Source organism: Podarcis muralis, chromosome 3 (genome assembly GCF_964188315.1).
Source record: "Podarcis muralis chromosome 3, rPodMur119.hap1.1, whole genome shotgun sequence".
NCBI classification, from domain to species: Eukaryota; Metazoa; Chordata; class Lepidosauria; order Squamata; family Lacertidae; genus Podarcis; species Podarcis muralis.
Window position 1 is genome coordinate 22,111,026 of NC_135657.1, and position 22,109 is coordinate 22,133,134.

The following is a 22,109-nucleotide window of genomic DNA, read 5'->3' on the forward strand; positions in this document are numbered from 1 at the left end:
CGCTTCCCACAATCCTCCCTGGGCTGGAAAGGGGCTAGTTTAACCTCCAGTTTGCTAGTAAAACTGAATTAACGTGTCGCGAAATGATGTGTGTCTAAAAAGAGTGTCATCAACATGAAATGTTTGGAAAGCTCTAGCTTAGCATGTCATGTGATCCTGGGCTTGTGCTTATGCTCTCTCCTCACTCGCCATAAACTCTAGTGATGTGAGAGTCCAAAAGAGTCTAAAACAGAAAAATGAGACTGCATGCATTTTTTCATCAGTAATTCATAAATACCTTAACAAGTTCTCCACTACACAGGCATGCTATCATTAAAAGTGGCGTTCAGTCTCTTTCTTATCTAAGACAAATATATTTTCCAGTTTTCTTTGTTAATTAGAATGCATGGTTCTTATAACTTCATTTTCTGCCAAATGCAATAAATACGTTTCAGCTGTATTTCTGTTTTGCTTTAACCCCAAATATGTTTTTTTGTGACCTATTGCTGAAAATGGTAGTGAACTGTTTATTTAAATGATAAGCCGGTCGTAAGTTGTACATCATTTTAATAATGTATTTGTGTCATACTTGCTCTTTAAAAAAGTAGAATATTCCTTAAAGAAGCATTCTCACAGTCATAAAAACTGAGAATAGCCATGAAAAATAGCTTAAAATGCTGGTATATGTGCACACTAATCAAAACTAAGGGGCAGAAACAAATATCAGAGCTGATCCTGATGTAATGTTAACTTTCTTTACTTAAATCTCTGAGAAGTATGATCAAAATAAATTAAGAGTATAGAAACATTGGCAGAAAATATACACTTGCCAGGGTCGTGGGTTTTGAGGTCCATGATGGGCAAACAGCTTCCTCCTTCCACTCTCACTCCATTGTAATGATTTTTTCCCTTTTCACTATTTCCTTTCAAACGTGAGGGAAGTATGAAATAAGTTCTCAACTTCTCATTTTATCCTATGTATAGTCTCTCCCCCACCCCCCTTTTATGAGGTTTTGAACAAAGATGAAGCAGCCACCATGTTGTAGAAAGCTGTGGCCTCTTTTCTTAGCTGAATATTCCATGCCTCCCACCAGTTCCCTGGTCAGCGAAGAGAATCCTTGCGCATGAGGTGCTTGTATACAGTGCACTGGAGTATGCGTGGATTGGGAGGGTCAGTGGATTGCGGCGCTGATCAAACTAGCTTTAGAAGAGAACCAGAATGAGGCACTTCATGGCCAAATTAGACACTGCATGCGAGATCTCCTGACTTTTTTTTTAACCCTTAAAAGCAGTTGCAATAAGGAGAGTTACCGTAATTTTAGCTCCATAACACAGTTTTTTCCTACTAGAAAGTATGGGGAAATGTCTGTGCGTGTTATGGAGCGAATGCCTATGGATGGCGGGGGAATCTGCTGCAGTCCTGAGCAGTCTGTGGCTCGCTTTGAAACAGCAAAGCGGGTGTAAGCGGCTCCTGTCAGCTAGCCGAGCCGGGGAGGAGGGAGAGAAGCAGAGCGGGAGAGGAGAGGAGCCGCTTACACGAGTGTAAGCGGCTCCTGTCTGGTTGGCTGCTTTAAAACAACCCCTGCTCTCTGTCCCTGCCTGCAGTTTTTTGCTGTCCGATTTTGGATTAGCCACTGTAGGGGCTGTGTGTGTGTGTGCTTGAGCTATCGTTCTCCTCCTCCTGCTTCCCCTTCACTCTCCCAGCGCCCCTGCGACTTTAGGATTGACACTCTGTGTCTGTGTGAGGGATCCTTCTCCTTCTCTTGCTTCCCGTTCACTCTCCCAGCGCCCCTGCGACTTCCAGCGCCCTGCGACTTTAGGGCCGGTTCTCTGCGTGTGTTTTGACCTCACTGCGCTTGTTGGGGGAGAGTGTTGATCGCAATTTTTCTTGATTTGTCTCAGAGTGGTTACTATCGTGGTTTCCTTGCTGGGGAGGAGGGAGAGAAGCAGAGCCTGCTTGTTTTAAAGGAGCAAAGCGGGAGAGGAGAGGAGCCTCTCCTGCATTATTAGCAGCATCCTTCTCCACACACCCCCCACGCCTGCTCCTTGTCCCTTGAGTGCTTTTCCTTCCCTCCCCACTTAAAACGTGGTTACAAAGCATGGATCCACATGGATCCTCAGGATTTTTGCATTGGGCTACCCCAAACTCACCATCAGATCACACGTCTGTGGCCACAGCATGAACCACAAAAATCATACATCCACTGTTTCGTTTAGAATATTTTTTTCTTGTTTTCCTCCTCTAAAAACTACGTGTGTGTTATGGTCAGGTGCATGTTATAGAGCGAAAAATACTGTAATTTAGATTGAGGAAACAGTGCTGCGGAGAAGTGTTGGCCCCCTTCCCCATTTTCCTAATCATTTTTTTTAATAGATATTTATTAAATTTTCACAGATTATGTAAAAACAAAACAAAGCAACAATACAAACAAGCACAAAACAAAAAAAACAAGTATAATTTCATTCCCTTATTTTCGAAAACCTTACTTCCCCGACTTCCTCATACCTTCCCTTTCTGTATTCCAATTTCTAATCTAGGTTCAGCAAATCCTTTCCTTCCCCATTTTCCTAATCAAAACTTTCCTTCACCAGAATCTTCAAGGGAAAAGATGGGTACCTGTATCCACTTCCTGGAAGTTAATAACAGCTTTGATGGGGCAATATTTCTTTTTTTTTGGGGGGGGGGGATGTTTCATTGTTAAGATAAAATACTGACCAGACACAGATAGGTGGTATGGGGAGAGGCTAAATCTCTCGATTTGAATGCAGATAGTTTCCCCTCCAGCTTCTCATTCTTAGTTACGGTTGGAGTATTTAAATACCATCTGATACACAAAGAAGTATGATTGTAATTTGGTGTATTGGTTGGCTGTTGTTATTTCATTCTGCAGGTCTGTATTACTTTACACACACACCCCAGTTAGTTACCTGGTTTGTTTTTTTGGTGCCTACATACTTTTGTATGCAGCATACAAAATACAAGATAAACAACAATTGAGGGGACAATTTTGATTTGAAAAATAACGCTGGGAGGCTAAGGTTAAATCAGTGCCATTGCCCCAAACCAATTTGGACCCTTATTGGTTCCCCTTTGATTTTGAAATAGACATCAAGAAAGCCAGTTGTGGAACTCTGACATCTTATTTAATTTGGTTTCAGACACCTTTGTAAAAACAGTCAGCAAGGGAAGAAGACGAGGTGGAGAGAATGCTGTAGCCCAGGGGTTGCCAACATTTTTTTTACTAGTGGTCATATTCTGAATTTTGAGAAAGTGCTGAGAACTTATCACAAAATGAACTGGGTGTGGCATAACATACAACTGGAGAGAAAACCACCGCTGACAATCTTATGCTTGCCATGGGAAGTCAGCTAGGTCTTGCTGGTCCTGGTTATGCAGATCTATTTCTCTCACACACCCACACACACTGATGCTGTTTCTGTCTAAGTAGCAACAGAAAGCATTCCTCAATACCAGGAAAAAATATACAAGGAAGCCATGTCAGTCTCATTTCATCGAAATCACTTAAAAGGTACCTGCACATTTTGCCCCACAATTTTATTCATAGGAAGGATAGAGGCTTCCTTTTTTATTTATTTATTTAATGGAAGCTCGGAGTCTGGAGCACCTGCCTAGGTGCACCACTGAAAGCCTTCACAGTGGTGCTATTGCCATAAACTTCCATATATTCCCTTCCTTACGTCTAGCACAGCAATTTTGAGGGCTGTGGCACTAACCCTCTGTTGCTTAGGGAGAGGGGATGCATCTGTCAATCTTTGCTCAAGGATCAATCTTTGCTCAAGGATCTTCTTCCCCCACCTATAACTTCACACCTACTTTCTAGATTTCCTGTGCCCCATACTTGGAGAACCACAACTTTAATCTACTTTGCCATCTTTTCTCTCAAAGTGGAGTTTCCGCCACTTGGATCCTCTTTAAAGAAAACTGAACATCTAGCAGCTTCTTCCTTAATGGGAGTTTCCTCTCTCCAGTCTCATGTTTAAGCCCCTCTAGCCTTTTGGCTCCAAAGAACAGATTTGGAACACAAAGTGGAGAATGTTCTATCCCAAGCACCCACACATTCTTGGCTACTAAAAAAAAAAAAAAAAAAAAAAAGACAGCCGGAGTATATATTTCATCTCTTTTTATAACCGTACCCATTTTTATATAGTGATATAATAGCAAGTACTGTATAAGTGCTGAGCCTTCTAGGTTGAACTCCCTTGGGAGTAGATGACAGCGGGCAGATTATTTAAAAACAAAGAATCAGCCCCTGTAGCCAGTGAATCCAGCTGGTCAAAGTTCTCTGTCAGTTGATACTGAACATAACACATTGGTGTATTTTTACACGGAATCATGTGTGCTTCTTTAAGTTGGTTGGGCCTTTGGAAGTTTGTGGCGCAATTTGAGCTAACTTCTGTTAATTTGGCAGTACGAAGTTAACTAGGTTTGTGGACAGTGACCATTTTTACATCAGTTTAAGCATTTCATTCCTCATGCCAGGCACTGCTTGTTTTTACAGACGTTGAGCATGACTAGCGGGTTATGACATTGCTGCTTTTCCCATCCTCCGAAGCACATGTTTTTAGAACATGAGTGGCCATCTTCTAAGTGCCACAGGCAGTTAAAGCCTGTGGCTTCCTGCACAGCAGCAGGAAGACCAGATCGTGGCATAGAGCATATGTACACACCAGCAGCTTAAAATGCTAGGTTATTTCCATTAGTGCAAGTCACATTTTTACATTGCTGTACACAATGTGGGCAGAGGGGGAGGGTGTCTGCACCCAGTGCCCATTGCCCAATTTGCTTCCTCACACCTGCAACCAGATTCCTGTCTCAAATGTACACACCTCAGCTTAACCATGATTTGTGTTTTCAAATTGGATGGAAGCCGGTTTGAGGAAAAGCTGGTCAAACAGAAGTATTTCTCGTTAAGCAGCAGGAAACACATGGATTGTGGCTAACACCATGTTTGTTTCATGATTGATTGATTTAATGCATCTTTATGCCACCTTTTCCTACAAGGAGCTTGAGTTGGTGTGCGTGGTACTCTCTCCCACCCTGTTTAATCCCCAAAACAACTTTGTGAGACAGGTTAGGCTGAGGGGCAGTGATTGGCCCAAGATCACCCATCCAGTGACCTTCATGGCCAACTGGGCATTTGAACACCCAGTTCCTAGTCCAACACTACACCCCACACACTGGCTCTGTGTTTGGCTGTGAGTGTACACTGGAGCTGGAATAAACAATAATGTGCACACAGCCATAGAGTTGAGCAAACATTCTTGCCTGCCTTTCCTATCAGTCCTCTTGCCCATGGGGGCTTCTGTACAGCAGAGGTGGGCAGACTTCAAGCTTTATATTTTACTGGAACCTCAAGATCCACCATTTGGGGCCTAGGTGCAAAAGACATTAAACAGTACATTCTGAGCAAAGCAATTTGTTTCCAGTACCAGAATGAACTGTCCTTTTGAGCACAAGTCTACTTCTGGTTACCCCAAGCTTTTTTAAAAAATTCAGCAGCCTCATTTAGGTGGGAAAGGTCATTTTGTGGTTGCTACTGGTAGGCAACAAGGAGTTGGGAAGCCTTGCTGGTATATTGGAAATCACTTGGTGATCTACTAGTGGATACCAATCTGCCTTCTGCCCACCCTGCATCCATCTGCATCTGTCTGTCTTGAGAGACAGTGGAAGAGTGCCATCGGGAGTAAAGTCAAACTGTTGGAGAGTTACAGGACTTGTTGTAGCTGCAGAAATCAATACGGGAGAGACATGTTTTGTTGCAGCTGGGGTAGATGATGGCTGGTGTCGCTGTTGCAGATGCACCATGGCATTTCTTCACTCCGCTGTAGAACACATGAGATGGGCACTTCCTCATCCTATGAGCTTCATTTTGTCACTTGCTTACCATTTTAATTCCACCACTGCAGTCGAATGTGCACGGCTTAAATTCAGCCAAAAATATGAAACATTAAGCAGCTGTTGCTGTGCAGATGAAATATGGTTCACCTACTTCAGGGTCATCTGTATTTCCTAAATGGCTAAAGACTTTTTAATTTAAAAATGTCTCTGTGTTTTGTTGAAGGAGGAGAGATGGTAGATAAAAACAAACCCAAGTTCTAACATCAAAGCATTTATTTCTTTTTTGTAGAAAACGTTTAATTGCCATATATTAAAAATAACTAGGCACAAATATCTTAGTTTGATATCAAAGCTCATGTAAGCACTTTGGATCTAAGTTGAGAATAGTATTTCTCAGCTCTTGATAACAAAGATGGCTTGCATTCCTGTGCTGTCCCAGTGAATTTTTGCTTGAAAAAAGCATGTCATTTTAAGTGCATGTAAATGTCACACTTTAAATAACTGTACTGTACTAAAATAGGCTATTGCATTTTTTTCATGCACTGTTTATCAACATCTTTTTATTGATTCTGAGCTTTATTTTAATAAGAATGATAGAAGTAAAACAAAAATCTGCTCTTAATGGCTCAGGTCAAGGACAGTGAAGCTAATAAGCTATTAAGTCTGAATGCCTGTGGACTTGCACCACAGCTGGGGAGATATTGGAATGCTTTGGAAACCTGGGGGTTTGCAGAAGTAAATACCTACTGAGGAAAGACTCTGACTCTTGTGTGCAACAGAAATATAAAATACAGCTTACTGAGAACTGAGCATGCTTGGTAGCTGCTGAATGTTGACCATCAGTTGAAATTAGGATGAAGATGCAATTTGTCCTACTGAAGTGCCCTACAGCTTATACAGTTGTACCTCGGGTTGCATATGCTTCAGGTTACATACCCTTCAGGTTACAGACTCTGCTAACCCAGAAATAGTGCTTCAGGTTAAGAACTTTGCTTCAGGATGAGAACAGAGATCGTGCTCCAGCGGCACAGCAGCAGCAGGAGGCCCCATTAGCTAAAGTAGTGCTTCAGGTTAAGAACAGTTTCAGGCTACGAATGGACCTCCGGAATGAATTAAGTACTTAACCTGAGGTACCACTGTAACAGATTTCCCTGACCTGGTGTCTTCGAGGTGTTGTTGGATTCCAACTCCCATCAGCCCCAGTCAACATGATCATTATTTGGGGATAATGGGAGTTGTGGTTATTATTCCATAAAATGACTGGGTCACATTTCAGGAAAGTTCTTCTTAAATAAAAATGTCTTCAATAGCCACTTATGTCAGTGAAATTCTACTCAATATTGATCGAAAGCAGAACAGCAATGTATAGTTAGCAGAGTAAAAACACGTTGCAGGATTCCCAAAAAATAGAGCAGATACAAGAAACCTATTGGAATGCCTGTTGTTTTTGTCCATGGAGTTTTTTTGGCAGGGATACTGGAGTGGCTTGTTGGTTCCTGCTCCAGGTGGATCACGTTCAGTCAAAACTCTCCACTATGACCTGTCCGTCTTGGGTGGCCCTGCACGACATAGCTCATAGCTTCTCTGAATTATTCAAGCCCCTTCACCACGACAGGGCAGTGATCCATGAAGGATCCACCCTCTTAATGAGGTGAAAGAGGAGAGCGCAAAATATGGTCTGAAGTTCAACATCAAAAAACCTAAGATCATGGCCACTGGTCCTATCACCTCCTGGCAAGGAGAAGGAGAGAAGGGGAAGAAATGGAGGCAGTGAGAGATTTTATTTTCTTGGGCTCCATGATCACTGCAGATGGTGACAGCAGTCACGAAATTAAAAGATGCCTTCTTCTTGGGAGAAAAGCGATGACAAACCTAGACAGCATCTTAAAAAGCAGAGACATCACCTTGCCAACAAAGGTCCGTATAGTTAAAGCTATGGTTTTCCCAGTAGTGATGTATGGAAGTGAGAGCTGACCATAAAGAAGGCTGATCGTCGAAGAATTGATTCTTTTGAATTATGGTGCTGGAGGAGACTCTTGAGAGTCCCATGGACTGCAGGAAGATCAAATCTCTCCATTCTTAAGAAAATCAGCCCTGAGTGCTCACTGGAAGAACAGATCCTGGAGCTGAGGCTCCAATACTTTGGCCACCTCATGAGAAGAGAAGACTCCCTGGAAAAGACCCTGATGTTGGGAAAGATGGAGGGCACAAGGAGAAGGGGATGGCAGAGGACGAGATGGTTGGACAGTGTTCTCGAAGCTACTAACATGAGTTTGACCAAACTGCGGGAGGCAGTGGAAGACAGGAGTGCCTGGCATGCTCTGGTCCATGGGGTCACAAAGAGTCAGAAACGACTAAACAACAACAACATTGGAATGCCAGAAACAAAGGGCCGTCTGGTTCACCATCCTGCCTTCAACAAGAGTCACCCTGATGATTTAATCCTCGGTTCTTTATTTTAAGTTTAATGGCTCTGCATCATTTTTGTTAATATGCTAGCCAGTGATCAGCCTCCAGTTGGAAAAAGCATAGCTATGTTTTGAAGCAACACTGGGGTTTTTTCTGGGCAGAATATACCTTCTGGTCATGCCCAGCGTATCAATGTGTATAATTCCCATCCTACCTTTAATATTTTTTGTCTTCCTTCCTATTCCTTTTTCATCTTTCTTCATCCTGGTATAGAGAAAATGTTCAACAGCCTTCCAGCAGCATAGTTTTGTCTGGACAGAAGTGCCTCTTTAATTCACCTTAAGTTACGGAGCCAGACATTTACTTTAGAAATTAATACGTGTGTTGGTTTAATAAAAGTTATAGCATTGGCCAAGGAAAAGAGTTTGTTTTAAGTTAGGCAGAAGTAAATAGAAGTAGGGAAGGGTTTTTTCATCAGGGGTAGAAGCGCAGGGATTATTTACTCATTTGTAATGAGATTTTTGTTTTTCTGGGAAAGACATTTTTGAGAAAATGTTGAGTATAAGGCAAAGTCAGAAATGTTGGGCTGTGGCTTGAGATGCTACAAACATATGGAAACAGCACCCCAGAGGTCTGTGAAAACATTTGTGTTTGCTTAGTCTCCCCTTCCCCAACTAAATAGATGACCACTGGGAGCCAAAAAGGGTCTGAACCCCTCAAACGGTGAAGTAGTTGTCTAAATCAGAGCCTAAAATACACTTATGAGCTGCTGGATGCTGATATTCCTTATTTGCTGCCCCCAGCAGCCTTCTGAACATGTGTTTTGGACAATCCACATCTGGACTGCCTGGTTTAGGAGTTTCCAGTCTCCTGTTCGTTCACAGCAGCCACACGAAGGCTATAAGTGATTGTCCATTGTCAAATTAGAGCAATGATTGTATCAACTGATGTAGAGTATGGATGGGGGAGAATTCTGATTCTGGAACACAAGTCTACCAATTTCACAATTTAAGAAACATGAGGAGCTGAAAGAACAAAAATGGACAGATCCTCCCATCCCTAGTGTACAGGCAGTGTTGTAGAGTGGTTAGAGCAGGGGTCAGCAAACTTTTTCAGCTGGAGGCTGGCCCACTGTCCCTCAGACCTTGTGGGGGGCTGGACTATATTTTTTTGGGGGAAATGAATGAATTCCTATGCCACCCAGAGATGCATTTTAAATAAAAGGACACATTCTACTCATGGAAAAACACACTGATTCTCGGACCGTCCGTGGGCCGGATTTAGAAGGCGATTGGGCTGGATCTGGCCCCTGGGCCTTAGTTTGCCTATCCATGGGTTAGAGTGTTGCACTAGGAAGGTTCAAATCTTCACTCAGCCCTAAAGCTTCCTGGGTGACCTTGGACCTACCAACATCTCTGCCTAACCTAACTTACAGGGTGGTTGTGAATATAAAATGGAAAGGGGGAAACCTTTATGTTCCGCTTTGACCTTGGAGAAAAGGTGTGGTATGAATGGATCACAGCTGTCCATGGAGGCGCAGGTCAGTTCTGTGTCCAAGGCAGCTGTCTACTAGCTCCATCTGGTACACAGGCTGAGACCCTACCTGCCCGTGGACTGTCTCGCCAGAGTGGTGCATGCTCTAGTTATCTCCCACTTGGACTACTGCAATGCACTCTACATGGGGCTACCTTTAAAGGTGATCCAGAAGCTACAACCAATCCAGAATGCGGCAGCTAGACTGGTGGCTGGGAGTGGCCGCCGAGACCATGTAATGCTGGTCCTGAAAGACCTACATTGGCTTCTAGTACGTTTCCGAGCACAATTCAAAGTGTTGGTGCTAACGTTAAAAGCCCTAAACGGCCTCCGTCCAGTATACCTGAAGGAGCGTCTCCACCCCCATTGTCCAGCCTGGACACTGAGGTCCAGTGCTGAGAGCCTTCTGGTGGTTCCCTTCCCGCAAGAAGTGAGGTTACAGGGAACCAGGCAGAGGGCCTTCTCGGTAGTGGCCCCCGCCCTGTGGAACGCCCTCCCATTAGATGTCAAGGAAATAAACAACTATCTGTCTTTTGGAATACATCTGAAGGCAGCCCTGTTTAAGGAAGTTTTTAATGTTTGATGTTTTATCGTGTTTTTAATATTCTATCGGGAGCCGCCCAGAGTGACTGGGGAAACCCAACCAGATGGGCGGGTTATAAATAAATGATGATGATGATGATGATGATATAAATTCCACCTTAAGTACCTCCTTGGAGATAGGTCAAATGACACTACCATGGCTAGGTTCCTCTTGGAAGTACTAAGAAACAGGAACCTACATGCTCTGGATAAAACATAGCGACTGCCTTGGAACCCTTTCCCTTGTATTTCTGTTTTATTTTGCTTTTGAAAATGTTTTTGTGTGCCTTCAGACTGAAATAAATATCTGTGTGTGAATATTGTCATAATAAATAATCGTAGAATTGGGAGGGACCCTCATGGCCATCGAGTCCAACCCCCTGATATAAATAAAATAAAATGGCTAAGTTTGTTGAGGCTTCCAGTTCCCCATTTGTGCACAGATGTGAAATGCTTCTCCTATGGCATGCAATGCAGTTCAGGGTTTTTTCTTTTCCCTGTATTCATTACCCTGAAGAAACTATGTAACACTTGCATGTTTGCAAAGTTGTGAGGGAGACCTTCAGATTCTACTTATTAGTGTTTTAGCTACTGATGTTGAAAATTTTAATATGTTACTTAAATATCCAAAATAATTGTTGAACTTAAAACTTGAGTAATTCTGAAGAAATACAGTGGTACCTCAGGTTGCATATGCTTCAGGTTACATACACTTCAGGTTACAGACTCCACTAACCCAGAAATAGTGCTTCAGGTTAAGAACTTTGCTTCAGGATAAGAACAGAAATCAGGCTCCGGCGGCGCGGCGGCAGCAGGGAGCCCCATTAGCTAAAGTGGTGCTTCAAGTTAAGAACAGTTTCAGGTTAAGAACGGACCTCCGGAACGAATTAAGTACTGAACACGAGGTACCACTGTAGTTCTCATTTTCGAAACATTAGTAATATGAAGCTTGGGAAAATGCCCCTCAAAATTTGAACATACGTTCTGTTGTTAAATCATGTGGGCTTGTTACGTCATAGGAAGCGGGTAAAATATTTCACTGCTTAAATGTGCTCAAGTTTGATTGGATTGTGTTCCAAGTTTTATGAGTAATAACCAAAGACAACCTTTCCTTTTTCATTCCTCATCCCACCACCCTATCGTATTTAATTCCAGGAACAGAGTTGCTCAGATTTTGGGATCAAATAGGCACAATTATCTCCGATTCGGAACTGGCAACGGGTATCAGCTACTCTTCTGCAGTGCCAGGACTTCCTCAGTATCTCCAGAGCATCACCAAACTCTTCCTGTCTATGCTCACGGTGACTTCAGATCCTGGATTTGCAAACTACAGTTCACCTGCCAAACCGAAAACAGTAAAACCTTGTTTGTCAGTTGCACATCTGCTACACTCTGAGTTCTGCGAAGTGCGCTTGTTGGTCTTAGAAGCAACTGTTCTGTGGCTGAAGCAAGGACATTCCAACTCTGTGATGGAAGAACGGGGGAAAGTTCCATTGTGTCTACTGTCTGGTTTGGAGAAGATCCTGCTTCGGATGGCTGTAAAGGAAAAGCATCCGGAATGCTTTTGCAAGGTAAACACATAGTGGTCCCCCTCTCCCGCTCTGGATGCAAATACTGTAAAATTCACTGGGTGCTATCCAGTGTAGGCAATTCTCAGAGTAGATTCATTGAAATCAAATAAGCAAGTAACTTAAATCCATCGTTTTCAGTGGGTCTCTCAACATGACTGATGTTGTAATCTGTAAAAAACATATAATAATTTCGGAGCAAATGGATCCAATTCGTGCCAAATTTATTTTTATCTTTACCCTTCCCCCCCCCCCCCTTGTTGCTGTTATATATAGGTATTAGAGGCTCTATACCATACGGACCCGCAAAATGTGCTTTCAGAGACAGAAGATGCTTTAAAAATGAATGCAAGAGAATTCTTGCATTGGGTTTTGAATATTGCAGATGCTTCTGACAGGTAAATTCTTTTGTCTTTTTTATATTTACTGATTGCAGGTTGCCAAGTGAAAATAAACTGATGTCGGAGGGTGGGAGAGGAGAAATATTTGTGCTCTCACTGTCTTGTTAAGCCCCAGACATTGTCATATTTTTAATAATTCGCCTCTGTGGTATTTTTAATACATACTCAGAAGCCCATAGCTAAGGCTAAGAAGTGATGAGTCGTCTAAATGAATTACAGGCTGAGCAGAAAGCTGAGTGGCTCCTCTGGTTCTCTTTTTCACTAGCATCTTCATGTTTAAAGTGCTAAATCAGTGTTTCAGGGCAATGGTTATTGCTGTATCATAAAGATGGGATCGCAGGAGGCGTGTTTTTCTTTTCTTTTTTGGGATCTGAACTTTGAATCTATATTGTAAAATTAACTAATAAATTACCTTGGCCATATTTTTATTCTATTTCATAAAATTTATATATCACTTGATTGCAAAGCAGCCCTCAAAGGGTTTTACGAAACATAGTTATGAGTGCTACCAACAAATCTGGTATTGAACTTGCCAGTTGGTGGAGGAATACATCACTTCCTACTGTCTGTCGTGGGCCATTCATATCTTTCAGGTTAGATTTGGCATGTGCATCAACTTTTCTACCGCAGAACTTTAAAACTGCTGGTATTTTTCTGCGGATCTTCCGTTTGACCACTAGACCTGCTTTTATGATAACATTCTTCCTCTAGCCCTTTTTATAGAAAATGGGTTATTGGGGCATGCATCTTACTACACACGTTTGCACTGGTTGTTAACAACAACAACAATTTTATTATTTATACCCTGCCCATTTGACTGGGTTTCCCCAGCCATCGCCAGACATGAAAAACTTCCCCATACAGGGCTGCCTTCAGATGTTTTTGGAAAGTTGTATAGTTGTTTATCTGTTTGGCATCTGATGGGAGGGCGATTCACAGGGCAGGGCTCTATAGAACTTTTCATCTTCTTAGATAGTTTGGTTTCTAAGAGGAAGAGGGTTTGTCATACTTTAATGCAATTCTATATCCACAAGGCGCAACCACCTCATGCCTAAGCAAAAGTTTTTCTTCTGGTTGTATATTGACATGCAGAGCAGCTGTAATGAATTGGACTGTTAGATTTCATCCTGACTTCAGCTAATAAAGCATATTGTGTGTAACAAGTGTGTAACAAGTGAAAATGAGATTCTTTGCTGCTAAACTGCTTGCCAGTTGACTTGCATTTTGCTGTAGCTTTGACATTTATTTCACACTTAGGTTTGTGGATCTGTGTTAATCTTTTATTTTGCAGCATTGAAATTCAAAGTATATCCCTCAAATTTGCCTCAAAGTTGGTCATCCATCTTGTCCAAGATCAGCAGGAGGTAAGGAAATCTCATTTAATAATCATGTCTGCATCAGATTTACTATGACTATAAATTAAGAGTTTCCGTTCTGCAGGTTCATTTTGATGAACCTATAAAGTTAATTGCTTCATATATACAAAACCTGAGATTATGACTGCAGTGCATGAGCAAGTACTACACTGAAGACCAATGTCAGAATTGATTTGATGTTAATTGTCTCAGAACAATTAACAAAGGAGTCCACTGCTGATTTATGCAGTGCTGTTTTAGTTTTTATTCTTTTAAAGCAATGGTGGTGAACTCCTAGCTGTTGTGCCAAATTTGATTTTCTTTCTTTCTTTCTTTCTTTCTTTCTTTCTTTCTTTCTTTCTTTCATCAAAAGCAAAGCAATGGTTTTGGTTTCCTTTTCTGTGTCGAATGAATTGCTGGTTCTGTGGAAACTGAATGTCACATTTTGTGTTTATTATTACTTTTTAGTTCCTGTCTTAGTGCCAGTTTTAGTATAGCGCTTGACCCTTCTTGTTTACTCTAATCTCCAGTTTACAAGGATACTTCAGGCTTTTAAAGCCAGTATTAATTTTCTTATAGGAGGTGAAATCAGAGATGAAGCAATGGGTTGGCATAGTCACTTCCTTCTGCGGAGATGAACAGCAAACAGATCTCCGATTAGCTGCTGCAGAGATTCTTGTGAGCATTACGCCATTTTTTCTGACCAGTCAAAAGCTTCTGTTGGGTAAGTAAATAGAATTAAGCAGTATGACCACAGACAAGCCAAAATTAAGCTTCTGAATTTCACTGATTTCAGTGGGAGAACAAATCGCATGATAAACTCACACACCAAAATCAGCAGAATATATGCTAAATTTTCAGTCGGCTTGTAGCCTATGTTTATGTTTGGAAGCAGGAAGAGGCATGATAAATCTTAAGGATGTGCATATGTTATATAGCAAACAGATGTGACTTTGTGGTAGAGCACCTGATCCTCTGCACAGGAAGATCTGTCCTCTCAGTAGAAAATGGGCCTATCTGCATGGTATGATTTGCTGTAACAGTGCTTTATGGCATTCGACTATGCTTACTATTTTTAATTTATTCAAACAATTTCTAACTCACTTTTAATGAAATGAATGACCCCAGGGCAAGGCACATTAAAACCAATGAAATATACAATGAAACCACCTCAGCTGGGCAGAACAGCAAGTAAAACAAAATAACCAACCTAAACATCAAAATACTGAGCGAATAGATGTGTCTTCAATTGGCACTAGAAACTTGACAAAGTCAGTGTCAGCAGACTTTGTGGCGGCAGAACAGGGCACCAGTACTCAGAAGGCTCTCTTGCAAGTTAAGAAAATAAGAAGAGCCAGCTTAAAAATTTCTTTTTTACCTTTTTAGATTCTTTTTGGTCTGGGGGGTAGGATGGTTGTTTAGTCGGGTTTGGGAATTTGTTTAATTTTGGTATGTTTATAATTTTTACTCTGTCTTTGGTTTGTATTGTTTTATTCTGTTTTTTTGTTTGTTTTTATATAGGTTTTATTTTGTCCCAGGGCTGCCTGGGAGTGGGTCCCAGCCAACAAAATGGCTGGGGCAGGTTCCACGGGGGAGGGGGGGGGAGATGCACTGGGACAACCGATCTCAGTGATCACGGGTAGGAGGAGGAGTTATGCTAAGACCAGACCATGTCATTACCAAGGAGGCAGGTTTAGTCGTTGTTTGAGGATTATCCCTGCCTCCGGATCTAGTCTTGACCGGACGGATACTAGAATCAGCAAGAGATACCCACACGACCTGAAGGTGCTGCTATGCAATGCCAGGTCAATGATTCATAAAACCACTGCCATCCATGACTTGATTGTGGATTGAGGACTTGACCTGGCATGTGTAACAGATACTTGGTTGGATGAAGCAGATGGGCCTGTCCTTGCCGCTGCTTGTCCACCAGGTTTCTCTTACGCACAGCAACCCAGGCCTTGTGGGGGGGGGGGGAGTTGCAGTGATTTTTAGGAAGTCAATAGTTTGCACCAGGCGTCCTATTGGGAAGACCCAATTCTCTGAGTTCATGTTCTAGAAGTTGGGCAATAGGGGCAGTACAGAATTCCTTTTGGTGTACCGACCTCCCCGCTGCACCAAGGATTCCCTGTCCAAGGTGCTTCAGGTCGTGGCGGATGTTCTCCTGGAGACACCTAGTTTGGTTGTCCTAAGGGATTTTAACATCCATGCCTACACAACCTTACAAGGGGCCGCTCGGGACTTCGTGCAAAGCATGGCCTCCATGGGGCTGTCCCTGAATATGAGTCTGGCCCAACTCATAGCCGTGGACATGCCTTGGACCTGGTGTTCACCTCTATGGATGTTGGTGATCTGACACTAAGTAAAAGCGAAATTAAAGAAGTGCCATGGTCAGATCACTTCCTGGTGCAACTGGACTTCTCTACGACCCTTCCCCTCTGCAGTGAGGTGGGACTGATTCAGATGGTCCGCCCCCAGCACTTAATGGATCCAAATGGTTTCCAGAGAGTGGTAGGGGATGCTTTATCCCATGTTGATGGCCTTTCAGCTGATTCCCTTGTGGCCTGCTGGAATATGGAGTTAACCAGGGCTATTGACTGTTTGGCTTGTTCTGTCCAGACACTGAGGTCCAGTGCCGAGGGCCTTCTGGCGGTTCCCTCACTGCGAGAAGCCAAGTTACAGGGAACCAAGCCGCTAAGCCGTTAATAGCCGTTAATAGCCGCTAAGCCGCTAAGCCGCTAATAGCCGTGCTTCGCAAGACGAAAAAACTGCAAGACGAAGAGACTCGCGGAACGGATTAATTTCGTCTTGCGAGGCACCACTGTACAAAAACCTTCCTTGGAGGTTTTTAAGCAGGGGTTTGGATGGCCATCTGCCATGAATGCTTTAGCTGAGATTCCTGCATTGCAGGCGGTTGGACTAGATAACCCTTGAGTCCCTTCCAACTCTTAAGATTCTATGATTCTGGTGTTGTTGTTTTTTAAAAAAATATTCCTAACATTTCTTTTTGTAAATACTTAGGTCTGTCTGATACATTACACCTTTGGAGATGTGTTGTTCAGCTGTTGCAGAGTGAAGAGCAGATAGTAAGGAATACCGTCGCTGGCGTTATAAGACAAGCTCAGTCTCAAGAAAATATCTCTAGGAAAACAGGTATGAAATTATTATTCTTCACCATCAACCATCAGTACTTGTGAAAGAGATTCATTGCACATGCCAAAATGTCTAGGTTGATATTGTTAGCAGGTATGACACAAGCTGCAGAAGGAAGCTTTGTGTTTATAGTACAGTATCTCAATATCATTTCCCTCTCTTCTTAACTGTGTGTGAGAATTATTCCTCTGCAGCAGGAATATAGGGGTACAGTGGTACCTCGGGTTAAGAACTTAATTCATTCTGGAGGTCTGTTCTTAACCTGAAACTGTTCTTAACCTGAAGCACCACTTTAGCTAATGGGGCCTCCCGCTGCCACTGCACTGCCGCCGTGTGATTTCTGTTCTCATCCTGAATCAAAGTTCTTAACCCAAGGTACTATTTCTGGGTTAGCGGAGTCTGTAACCTGAAGTGTCTGTAACCTGAAGTGCCTGTAACCCGAGGTACCACTGTACTTTTAAAAATCTCTTCAGTGCTATGAAGGTGTTGCCTTTTCAGATTCATAAGTATATAGAACTCTGTGTTTTATGTGAATTCAAGTGTTAGAATATTTTTATTTATATAGGACATCTTCAGCTGTGTTGAAAATAAGTTTATTTTTGCAGCAGACTTAATGGATTCAGATGTGTTTAGCCACTGCCGCTTTTCTAACTTAGTCATTCTAGGGTTACAATCTACACAGAAACCAAACTATCTGGTTAGGAACAGGATTAGTTATTGTTTTGTTTGCTTACAAACAATAACTTGTCAGGTAGTTATGGTCTTGCTCATGATCTGTGCAGTGCAAGCCCATGACAGGGTTATTGCTTTTGCACTCATATATAAATATATGGGACGCAGGTGGCGCTGTGGGTAAAACCTCAGCGCCTAGGACTTGACGATCGTATGGTCGGCGGTTCGAATCCCCGCGGCGGGGTGCGCGCCCGTTGCTCGGTCCCAGTGCCTGCCAACCTAGCAGTTCGAAAGCACCCCCGGGTGCAAGTAGATAAATAAGGACCGCTTACCAGCGGGAAGGTAAACGGCATTTCCATGTGCGGCTCTGGCTCGCCAGAGTAGCTTCGTCACGCTGGCCACGTGACCCGGAAGTGCCTGCGGACAGCGCTGGCTCCCGGCCTCTAGAGTGAGATGAGCGCACAACCCTAGAGTCTGTCAAGACTGGCCCGTACGGGCAGGGGTACCTTTACCTTTACACACACACAAACACACACACACACACACACACACCTCTCCTTTAATCCTTTTAATGTAAGGGACTGCACTTGAAATATTGAATTTAAAGTGAATGCTAAACAGTTCCTTCGAAATCTAATCAAGTTAAGGATAGGCTCTGTAAAATGTAGCTTATTTCAAAGCAAAATTGCTTTTTACCGAGTATACCCCAAACAATGCAAGCGCAAGACAATTTTTTGAAAAACAACTTTTCCTTTTTTTAAAGGAGAAATTCTGATACTTCCGATTTGTTGCCTCCCGGTAGTTTAGTCTCCTCTCTTTCCAGCAGGAGGCTAATGTGGGACACTTGCCATTTCTTCCCTAGAGCTTCCTTTTCTCCTACATCTGCTGAAACAGTTCCAGGGTGTGTTGAGTGGGGAGGAGCTACCCTCCTGTTCCCTGTGGCTCCATCTCCCCTCCTGGCCTCAGTTACAAGACAGGAAGGGCTTAAATCACCCTGAGTTGTCATCATCTCTCCCCAATGCTTTCCCGTTTCTTTTCTCTGTCCCTGGGCTGCTGGATGGCTCTGGGCTAGATCCTCCCTAGGAAACTCCTGGCAGGCTTATCTTCCTGAGCATACCAGCAGGTGTTTCCAGCACCACCTGGCTATTCTGGCAGAGGAGGAATAGATGGCAGTGGAACCATGCCTTTCTACCATCTCCCTCTAGGCTTGTCTACTGCTCAGCTGCTGGCACAATCAGGACATTGTGAGGCTGGTTTGGCCACAGCTGCAGCCTCCCATTGTGTGCCAGAGGACCTCATCCCAGCTGGCATGCAGGGGTCATCATCCAGGAATCTCTCCAGTAGTGCTGGGTCTGCTGCTCGGTTTTAGGATGATGAAGGGTGTGGCTTACAAGTTGGGATGGGGGGGACGGATGGGTTTGATGGGTGTTGAAATCCAACAATATCTGGAGGTCCACAGGTCTCCCACCCATTGACTGTTGGCAAGGGTCACATCACCCCTTGTTTCCCTGTGTTTATTTTGCACTCCTCATGTTGGAAAAGCGCATATTTTATATGCTGAATGCTGCATCTAAATTCATCCACTCTCATTAGCTTGATTGATTCAGAAAATCTTCTGTTTAATTGAAAATATTTGTGCCCCACTTTTCTCATATAGTCCAAGGCCTCTTGCAAGAAATAATAAAGTACAATAAAGCAGCAATATACAAACAGCAAAAAAGAGGCATGTAGTAAAAACATTGTAAGGATAGCATGCATTTCGGTAGTAGCGCCTTTTCTTTAGAATCGCTTTGCTTCTGAACCGAGGCAGGCGCTGAGACTGATGTCATTTCAGATCTACTAGAAACTTATTCTCTCTGGCCTTTGCTTGAACATTCATACCAATTAGGCATAATCATTTAATATACCTGTTTTGTCCTAATGTTGGCTGCTGCTTCATTTATTCTGCAAGTAAGTTTTGACATAACTTTAAGGTTATTTTGTTTGTTTACACTGCCTTGTGATGTTTACAAGAAAAGCTCTATGGCAAGTGTTTCAATAACTAAATAATAATAGGATTTTACCAGAAAAGACCAAATTATTTCCTTAAATAGGTAAAGGGACCCCTGACCATTAGGTCCAGTCGTGACTGACTCTGGGGTTGCGGTGCTCATCTCGCTTTATTGGTCGAGGGAGCTGGCGTACAGCTTCCGGGTCATGTGGCCAGCATGACTAAGCCACTTTTGGCGAACCAGAGCAGCGCCCAGAAATGCCCTTTACCTTCTTGCCGGAGCGGTACCTATTTGTCTACTTGCACTTTGAGGTGCTTTCGAAGTGCTAGGTTGGCAGGAGCAAGGACCGAGCAACGGGAGCTCACCCCGTCACAGGGATCCGAACCGCTGACCTGATCGGCAAGTCCTAGGCTCTGTGGTTTAACCCACAGCGCCACTCGCATCCCTATTTCCTTAAATAGGAGGGTATTAATCCTGTAATGGAAGACCAGTAAGGATAGGGGGAGGCTAATGTTTGGGTGCAGCAACAGAGGTCTGGTTTGAGGTTGAAAACTGGTGAGAGCATTTGCTTAGATGAAGTAAAAAGTGAGAAGGCTCCGAGTGTTGACCCCACTCATGAAGTCAGGCGTGCTTCTCTTTTCAGGGTGTGAGTTCAGAAAAAGGATTTCCAACCCTGTAATACTCATACAAACCTGAATCCTTAGCACATGATGATGTTGGTTCAGACAAAGAAGTAACTGTAAACAAGACTTTGTTCTCTGCACACAATGGTAAGCAACTATATAGAAACCATTGTGCTTATCTAAATATTTAACTTGTGTCTTAGCTCCTGAAGAGTGTGGCTTCTTTTCTGTATCACAAAACCTGAATGGGCTGTGCCACTCCTCACCTGGTAAGGATATAGTGTCATGTCTGAAGCCCCAGACAGTAAACTGAAACTGAGCTGAAATGACTACACGTCTCCCTGCTTTTTACACTTACCATCATGTGTCTCAATTGATTACGAAGCTGTATCTCAAAGCCCATTGTTATCTGTTGCTTCCCACATATTTCTATCTGGGTCTTTCCTAGGAAAGTAGAAAAGTGGAACTAGCCTTGAATATGTTTTGCTAGAAAACTGTCGAGGCCTGCAATGTTTCTGATACTTGCTAACACATTGGAAAACATCTTCCAACCCACATAAGATGCTCTGGTTTCCGCTGTGCACACTCCTGACAAAGAAAAGAGGGGCTGGGACTGTAACTTTAACAGTACCAATAAATGTCTCAGTGTTCTTTGTGTTATGATTACTATCACACACTCATGTGGTCTAGCCTTTGAAGTTTAAAGTATATATTGGCCTAACTACATATACCCACCAGTTTGGCCAAGCACTCCTAAGCTTTGGCATACAGGGAGTGAATACCATATTGCCTTCAGGGTCTCGCAGCCTCACCCAGAAACCTTCCCAAGGTGTTGGCTGCCAGCATTTCAGCCGATGAATTACTCTAGAACAGGAGTAGGAAACCTAGGGCCCGGGGGCCGGATGCGGCCCAAACGCCTTCTCAATCCACAGACAGTCCGGGAATCAGACACAGGCTTATATTAACATACATTTCAATTTGCTGAAGAGTTTATAAGCCACACAGTGGTCTCTAGCATGCAAGTCGTCAAAGAGTTCCTCTGTACACTTTGAGCATTGTTGTTGTTGTTTAGACGTTTAGTCATGTCTGACTCTTCGTGACCCCATGGACCAGAGCACACCAGGCACTTCTGTCTTCCACTGCCTCCCACAGTTTGGTCAAACTCATGCTGGTAGCTTCGAGAACACTGTCTAACCATCTCGTCCTCTGTCGTCCCCTTCCCCTTGTGCCCTCCATCTTTCCCAACTTGTGCCCTCCATCTTTCCCAGGGAGTCTTCTCTTCTCATGAGGTGGCCAAAGTATTGGAGCCTCAGCTTCACAATCTGTCCTTCAAGTGAGCACTCAGGGCTGATTTCCTTCAGAATGGAGAGGTTTGATCTTCTTGCAGTCCATGGGACTCTCCAGAGTCTCCTCCAGCACCATAATTCAAAAGCATCAATTCTTCGGCGATCAGCCTTCTTTATGGTCCAGCTCTCACTTCCATACATCACTACTGGGAAAACCATAGCTTTAACTATACGGACCTTTGTTGGCAAGGTGATGTCTCTGCTTTTTAAGATGCTGTCTAGGTTTGTCATTGTCATTTTCTCCCAAGAAGCAGGGGTCTTTTAATTTTGTGACTGCTATCTAGTGCAGTGGGCCCTCATCCTTCAGAGCTTGTGAATCTACAGTAATAATGTTGACCATCCGTAGGGGAGATCCATTCGCACGGCGTGGTGTGTTTGATGGCTGCCTGTGAACAAATCACAGTACGAGGGAGTTCTCTTTGTAGAAAAGTTTTCAAAAACGCAGGGCCAAAATATTCTGTAATCTGACATCATTTGAAGTGTGTGTTTTTAAAAGAGAGGAAGCTATATGTAAGCTGTGTTTGTGTCTGATATCAAACAGTCGTATTTAAGATGGCAAGAAGACTGTAATCGTCTACAATCCGAGTTACGGATTTTCCAGTTTGGTAAAGAGACTGGGTGCTGGAGAAGCCAACCG

The 22,109-nt window shown here is 43.1% G+C and overlaps 1 protein-coding gene across 6 annotated transcripts in view; it reads left to right on the forward strand.

Moving 5' to 3' along the window:
- The window catches only part of THADA (THADA armadillo repeat containing), a 152,560-nt gene that overhangs the window by 113,456 nt on the left and 16,995 nt on the right, over positions 1–22,109 (forward strand). For 3 of the 6 annotated variants that reach the window (XM_077925538.1, XM_028724800.2, XM_077925536.1), the window contains 5 exons: positions 11,507–11,934; positions 12,208–12,329; positions 13,624–13,696; positions 14,267–14,411; positions 16,709–16,840. In XM_077925538.1, coding sequence (XP_077781664.1) covers positions 11,507–11,934; positions 12,208–12,329; positions 13,624–13,696; positions 14,267–14,411; positions 16,709–16,840 — 900 coding nt within the window. Of the gene's footprint in view, positions 1–11,506; positions 11,935–12,207; positions 12,330–13,623; positions 13,697–14,266; positions 14,412–16,708; positions 16,841–22,109 lie in introns of those variants that run through there. The other 3 variants (XM_077925537.1, XR_013392139.1, XR_013392140.1) reach the window with 3 other exon arrangements.